Genomic DNA, 8284 nt, shown 5'->3' with positions numbered 1-8284 from the left:
TACCCCCTTTGTTGTGCTATTTGGAGTCTATGGAAGCATGCTCTCGTGAGTGCAATGCTTCCGTGCAATGTGAACCCGAGGTTGTGTCCAGATTGCACCTAGCTCTTAATACCAGCGCACATTACCGTGTACTGGTATTACTTAGTTAAGCGCAAATATCGCTTTAGCCTAAGCAATATTTTGGTCTCAACTCATAATCTGGCCCAAGGCGTTTTATGTTGCTTTCTTGTTTGGAAAACCAATACATTAAAAAAAAAAAAAACTTCTATTAGCATTTTGGACTTTTTATTACATAAGTAGCTATCAATATTTATAAATTACATAAGTAGCTATTAATATTTATAAATGGAAAAAAAAGTCAGAACAGCTATAAGAAATTAAAATTCTAAACTTGAAGATGAGCTTGAAAATGGCCGGTTTTGATTGTTTATTATATAGCCTTAAAGGGACACTGAACCCAATTTTTTTCTTTCGTTATTGAGATGGAGCATGCAATTTTAAGCAATTTTCTAATTTACTCCTATTATCAATTTTTCGGCGTTCTCTTGCTATCTTTATTTGAAAAAGAAGACATCTAAGGTTTTTTTTTTTTTTTTTTTTTTTTTTTTTTTGGTTCAGTACTATGGACAGCACTTTTATATCGGTGGATGAATGTATCCATCAATCAGCAAGGACAACCCAGGTTGTTCACCAAAAATGGTCCGGCATCTAAACTTACATTTCAAATAAAGATACCAAGAGAATGAAGACAATTTGATAATAGGAGTAAATTAGAAAGTTGCTTAAAATGTCATGCTCTATCTGAATCACGAAAGAAAAAAATTGGGTTCAGTGTCTCTTTAAGTTTTGGAAGCAGCTATTCTGTAATCAGGCTATTATGAGCTAGGTATACTGAGCAGGATTCTACTCATCTCTCATATTACCACATAGTCCCATCAATAAAACTATTTTCTTTATTAAATACGTAACCCCATAATCTTCAAGGACACAACTATTATTTTGTTGTTAATGGTGTTTAGAAGTGGTTTTACAAAGGTAGTTAGACTAGTGCTATAAGTATTCTTCAGACCATAAGGTTGTAGATATTTAAAGTTGTTCATACTTATGTGTTATATATGTGCTAGCCATTGCTGCAGCTAAACTGAATACTTAGAATACTGTAGGAAACTAAGAATAATTAATCAGAAAGTTTAAAGCCTCTTCTCATTTATAAAAAATCTCAACAATGTCTCCTGTGTTTACGAAGATCCCAAAATATTGTTGCATCTTCATTGTACTTTTAATAATTTGCTAAATACAGTTTGCTAAAGGACAGGCATCTTTGGAAACCAAAAACCCATTAGGTTCACCATTTGATTGTGAGAATATTAAAAACACAGATTTTAACAATAGAACCAAAAGAATCATCTATTCTCAGGATTCAACAATCACTTTATAGTATTTTGTCCTTTAATTTCTGTAGGTATATGAAACCTTAAAGGACAGATTAGTACCATACAATTTAGTAGTCAAATTAGCAGCAGACACTCCCTCCCAGACCCTCCCACCTCCTGGACAGCATCCATTTTAGATTCATTTGGAAGCTGCATTCTTAGTGAGAGGAGGGACAGTGTAGCTGCTGCTGATTTAATAGGGAAATTGATAGCTAGGCTAGTGTATTCAGTGTCCACTACAGTCCTGAAGGACTCATCTGATCTCTGCTGTAAGGACAGCACCCCAAAAAGCCCTTTTTAGGGCTAGAACATCAGTCTGCTTTTTTTTTTTTTCCTGTGTAATCTAATTGCAGATGCCTGCCTGCTGCAGGGTGTGTGTCAGACTCACAGCGTATACTGTGCCCACTTGCCCAGTGCCACCACTCATATCTGGTGTAACAGTAATGTAGATTTAAAAAAAAAAAACACTTTTTTGACTGTGTTAAATAATAGCAGTCAGTTTACTTCACACGTGTGCGTTTCAGGGCCTGCCTGCCAGGGCACAGTGTCACCCCAGTGCAACTCTATCTGGTGTAACAGTAGTGTAGATTTAAAAAAACAAACACTTTTTTGACTGTGTTAAATAATAGCAGTCAGTTTCCTTCACACGTGTGCGTTTCAGGGCCTGTCTGCCAGGGCACAGTGTCACCCCAGTGACACTGGGGTGACACTACCTGATCGATACAACATCATACCTGATGTTTTAAAGCACGTTATTCCAAACAATTTAGGAATGTTAGGTGATTTATGCCCTTTATGGCTTAAAACCAGACTCTGCATCAACTATGTAATTTTCCATGGGAGTTTTGCCATGAATCCCCCTCCGGCATGCCACAGTCTAGGTGTTAGTCCCCTTGAAACAACTTTTCCATAAAGAGTCCCTGTGGGTTTAAAAATTCGCCAGCCAATTGAAGTCAATGGGAGTTCGCCCGGTTCGCCGGTTCGCAAACTTTTGGGGAAGCCAAATTTTTAGGTTCGCGATATCACTATTTGTTAGTAGCCGAAAATGTTCACCAAACTCATATCTGGTGTAACAGTAGTGTAGATTTAAATAAAATATTAATATTTAATAATAAAATTTGAAAATATTCGTTCGAATAATAGAATGTTTAGCTATGTAATTCATTCAATTTCGAAATGTACTATTCGAATTCGAATGTCACATTCGAATTCGAATTTCACATTCGAATTTGAAGTAGTATTTCTAGTCTAATACTGTGTTTTAAATGTAATATTCGAATTTGAATGTCACATTCGAATTCGAAATAGTATTTCTAGTCTAATACTGTGTCTTTTAAATGTAATATTTGAATTCGAATGTCACATTCGAATTCGAAATAGTATTTCTAGTTTGCAACTGTGCTTAATAAATGTAATATTCAAATTTGAATGTGACATTCGATTCGAATGTCACATTCGAATTCGAAATAGTATTTCTAGTCTAATACTGTGTTTTATAAATGTAATATTCAAATTCGAATGTGACATTCGAATGTGATATTCGATTCGAATGTCACATTCGAAATAGTGTTTCTAGTCTACAATTGTCGTTTATAAATGTAATATTCAAATTTGAATGTGACATTCGAATGTAACATTTGAATTCGAATGTGACATTTGAATTCGAATGTGACATTCGAAAACTGTAAATAACATTTGAAAATCGAATTTTTAAGAATATTCGTTCTTATCAACATTCTATTATGTAAATTGAATTTCTACAATAACATTCGTTCTAAAATTCGAATTCGGATATAAACACATTTGCCCATCCCTATTAGCAGTGCACAGTTAAAAGGACACTACATTTTTTTCCTTCATGATTCAGATAGAGCATGCAATTTAGGCAACTTTCTAATTTTTCTTCATTCTCTTGCTATCTTTATTTAAAAAGCAGGAATGTGATGCATAGGAGCCGGCCCATTTTTGGTTGAGAACCTGGGTTATGCTTGCTTATTGGTGGGTAAATGTAAGCCTTCAATAAGCAAGCGCTATCCATGACCCTGAACCTAAAATAGGCTGGCTGCTAAGATTTAGATTCCTGCTTTTAAAATAAAGATAGCAAGAGAACGAAGAAAAATTGATTATAGGAGTAAACTACAAAGTTCAGTGTCCCTTTAATATTCTTCAGTTATTTCAAATTGCACATGCACCAATCAGCGTATGCAATTAGGAAAACATATTCATGAGTTGATACCAAAATATACATGTAATAGGTGGGTGGAGCTTGGCGGACATTTAGGGTTGCCACCTTTTGTCCAGAAAATTCCTGGGCACTTTTTAAGTGGGCGTGGAGAGGTTATGTCTTGGGGCGTTTCTTGGGGCGTGGCTTCTCGCCGCCTCAAATTCATTATGAAATCAATTATATATATATATATCTATATACAGGGAGTGCAGAATTATTAGGCAAATTAGTATTTTGACCACATCATCCTCTTTATGCATGTTGTCTTACTCCAAGCTGTATAGGCTCGAAAGCCTACTACCAATTAAGCATATTAGGTGATGTGCATCTCTGTAATGAGAAGGGGTGTGGTCTAATGACATCAACACCCTATATCAGGTGTGCATAATTATTAGGCAACTTCCTTTCCTTTGGCAAAATGGGTCAAAAGAAGGACTTGACAGGCTCAGAAAAGTCAAAAATAGTGAGATATCTTGCAGAGGGATGCAGCACTCTTAAAATTGCAAAGCTTCTGAAGCGTGATCATCGAACAATCAAGCGTTTCATTCAAAATAGCCAACAGGGTCGCAAGAAGCGTGTGGAAAAACCAAGGCGCAAAATAACTGCCCATGAACTGAGAAAAGTCAAGCGTGCAGCTGCCAAGATGCCACTTGCCACCAGTTTGGCCATATTTCAGAGCTGCAACATCACTGGAGTGCCCAAAAGCACAAGGTGTGCAATACTCAGAGACATGGCCAAGGTAAGAAAGGCTGAAAGACGACCACCACTGAACAAGACACACAAGCTGAAACGTCAAGACTGGGCCAAGAAATATCTCAAGACTGATTTTTCTAAGGTTTTATGGACTGATGAAATGAGAGTGAGTCTTGATGGGCCAGATGGATGGGCCCGTGGCTGGATTGGTAAAGGGCAGAGAGCTCCAGTCCGACTCAGACGCCAGCAAGGTGGAGGTGGAGTACTGGTTTGGGCTGGTATCATCAAAGATGAGCTTGTGGGGCCTTTTCGGGTTGAGGATGGAGTCAAGCTCAACTCCCAGTCCTACTGCCAGTTTCTGGAAGACACCTTCTTCAAGCAGTGGTACAGGAAGAAGTCTGCATCCTTCAAGAAAAACATGATTTTCATGCAGGACAATGCTCCATCACACGCGTCCAAGTACTCCACAGCGTGGCTGGCAAGAAAGGGTATAAAAGAAGAAAATCTAATGACATGGCCTCCTTGTTCACCTGATCTGAACCCCATTGAGAACCTGTGGTCCATCATCAAATGTGAGATTTACAAGGAGGGAAAACAGTACACCTCTCTGAACAGTGTCTGGGAGGCTGTGGTTGCTGCTGCACGCAATGTTGATGGTGAACAGATCAAAACACTGACAGAACCCATGGATGGCAGGCTTTTGAGTGTCCTTGCAAAGAAAGGTGGCTATATTGATCACTGATTTGTTTTTGTTTTGTTTTTGAATGTCAGAAATGTATATTTGTAAATGCTGAGATGTTATATTGGTTTCACTGGTAAAAATAAATAATTGAAATGGGTATATATTTGTTTTTTGTTAAGTTGCCTAATAATTATGCACAGTAATAGTCACCTGCACACACAGATATCCCCCTAAAATAGCTATAACTAAAAACAAACTAAAAACTACTTCCAAATAAAGATATACTGTAGATACTGTATATATATATATATATATATATATATATATATATATATATATATATATAATACTGTTCAATGTACAGTGTTACCCTCCTTGGGATACTCCTGGAAAAACGAATGCAGACCTGAGAGTGCATTAGTTTTTCCAGGAGTATATATATATATATATATATATATATATATATATACGGTACACAATCTAGCTATGCGCTCTGCCTTACCCGTCCTTCACTTCCTGTTCCTTCTTCCTACGGCACAATGGAGCGTGGGGTGACGTCACACGTCAGCATGTAACTGGAGTATCCGGATGGTAGCGCTTCCTTCATCCACAAAGCGCTGAAAAACGATGCAAAAGTACAAAAGAGGTATCTGGATCCAATAATAGTATAAAACTTCCTTCTTTATTGACAAATTCTCATTAAAAAACACAGTGTATCAGCAGATACAATTCATCAGACCAGACTGACATTCTAAGCATAGATAGCTGGGCAAACTGCAGCAGACATGTTTCGTGCCTTCTGGCACTTATTCACTGCTCCAGTTCATAATTAAGCCCCCACAAAAAAAACAAAAAAATTACCATACCAATTTGAAAAAAACAGTAGACACAGCCAAGTATTACTCACAGTTTCTCTGTGGCTGCACTGCTCTGCACTTGTTGGCTTAGGGCCGGCTGGGGCAAGGGCTCCAGGAAGGCTGCTGCAGAGGACCTAAAGTCGATGGAGGTGGTGGAACCATGAAGGTAACAACTGTCCATGTTTCGGCAGGCAGACAGCCCGCCGCACGGCCACCGCACCAACACCTGCCTCTCACTGCCGCTCTCAGCTGCAGCCGGATGTGCAAACTCCCCTCCTCGACCCTCTTCCCCCCTCCCACTGTTCCACACCAATCTCTGTCTCTCCTGCAAACTCCACCAACCCGTTTTTGTAACCCCGGGCTAAGCGCTCCTCTGGCCAGCTAATGTTTTGTAAAGTCACTCTGCTCACTGCTGCTTGCTGCGCCAGGGGAGCGCTTAGCCCAGGGTATTTGAGGCTAGTTCCGGGACATGGGACACAGAGCCTCAGACGGGACTGTCCTGGTGAAACCGGGGCGGGTGGTAACCATAAGGCCATTATTGGCTCCTAACAAACAATAAATATTTAAATGTTTCATGTACTTCTCACAAGTTTATAGATGTGGGACCAGTTGCAGGATGCTGCTCTGGTATGTAACAATAAGTTATCAAAATTATGTATTGGGTCTAGACTGTCCCTTTAAAGCTTAGATGAATGTTGCCAGGTAACCTACACTAATATGGCTATCAGGATCCTACAAAATAATGTTAGTCCTTGAATTGATGTATTACCGGCATTTAACAGATGCTACACCAAAGACACCTTAGATGTCCACAAAAGTAAAAGATCTCTCTACACAGAGAATGTAATCTATGAATTCCTTACACAAGTTACCTAAGCAACCATAGCTTATAATAACACAGAGGACAAAGACATTCAAGGCTTCATTGCTTACATACAATCTTTTCATGCACAGTATACTGATTTGAAAGCTGAAATAATAAAAAAAAAAATCTGATAGGCTCTAACTTAATTTTGTTCATTGATACCTGGTGGTGAAACAATCCAATCTTATTTTAGCGAATTAGAAATAATTGTCTAAGTTAAATAGACTGGGTGCCAACCATTCTTGCTTCAGCAAAATTATACAGTATGCTGGTTCTTTCCTATACTATACAATGAAAATATATGACAAATAAATAATTTAAATATTACTGAAACTAAATATTATAATGGCTAAACTTAGGGGCTAGATTACAAGTGGAGCGCTAATTTATCGCACGCCTGCAAACTGGCAAATTTAATCAAAATATGTTAATAACGGAATGTGTATACTGGTTTATATATAGTGTAGTTTTACTACATAATATAAATTTACTGTCCATGGTCTAGAATAGCTGTGATAGATTGTTTATATCTGATATACGTACATAATAAGGGTCTGAATTGAAACTATAAAATCTATCTCTAACTCTATGTTTAAACCTAAGTTTATACTCATATGTAATTTGTGGGATCTGAATATGACAACGATATACTGGATCACAAGAGCTTGACAATGGAAATGACTATATTGCATTTAAGTTATATACGTTATATAGATTATTATTTTTTGGCTCATGTTTTCTACTTTATCGAAATCATATTTAAGTTCACATCAATTATTAATATTCATTTATAAGTAATTTGTCCCAAGACTAATATTAGATTCAACATATTTTATAATGTTTTTAACAAGTTGCCACTATAGTTGTTATGTATTAGGTATTTTACATATACTCCGATGTAAATTCTGAACAGAGGAAAGGATAGGGTTAAATACAGGTGTTAATAGAAAACGTATCTGATTGGTCACACCTACTCTCCTCTGTGGTGATTTAACAGCTGTTAGGGACGCTTGTTCACTAGCTCTGATGAACTGCCGCTGAGGCAGGAAACGCGTCAGCTGTAACTTTTGTATTGCTGTGTTCCTTTTTCGCTTTTAAACTGACAAAATAAATTGAACTTTTATATAACATATTCCTCCTCTCCTTGCTCATTCCGGTAAGATCGTAATTATTCCTGGTGTCACAACTGGCAAATTTGCCCATTTGCAAGTGCGCAATAAATAAATAGCCAATACACTTAGCGTTCAGAAAATTAACCAGAGATCAGATCTCTGGTTAATTTTCTAAAAGTACCCCAAATGCCCCCAAAATAAAGGGTCTTTTTTAGTTTTATCTTTAAATTAGCGCTCCACTTGTATTCTAGGCCCATATGTTTTCACACTTATTGCAAACTTAAAACAAAACCTGTAGTCCTGAAATACCAATAAATATGGTAAGTTTTAAAGGTTTTTTTATGTACTATGTATTTTTGATTAAAAAATCTGTAAACAGTGTGAACACATAAGGGACTAGAGTAAAAATGGATCACTA

The 8284-nt window shown here is 37.3% G+C and overlaps 1 protein-coding gene across 1 annotated transcript in view; it reads right to left on the bottom strand.

Annotated features, from left to right (window-relative positions):
- Window positions 1–8284, bottom strand: part of DLG2 (discs large MAGUK scaffold protein 2) — a 2066337-nt gene that overhangs the window by 1555376 nt on the left and 502677 nt on the right. Inside the window, 1 exon segment of the mRNA XM_053708663.1 lies at window positions 5969–5998. Within this exon segment, the coding sequence (XP_053564638.1) occupies window positions 5969–5998 (30 nt within the window).

Source organism: Bombina bombina, chromosome 3, assembly GCF_027579735.1.
Source record: "Bombina bombina isolate aBomBom1 chromosome 3, aBomBom1.pri, whole genome shotgun sequence".
Classification (NCBI taxonomy): Eukaryota; Metazoa; Chordata; class Amphibia; order Anura; family Bombinatoridae; genus Bombina; species Bombina bombina.
The sequence above is the reverse complement of the archived record's forward strand: the minus strand, read 5'-3'. Positions and strand labels throughout refer to the sequence as shown.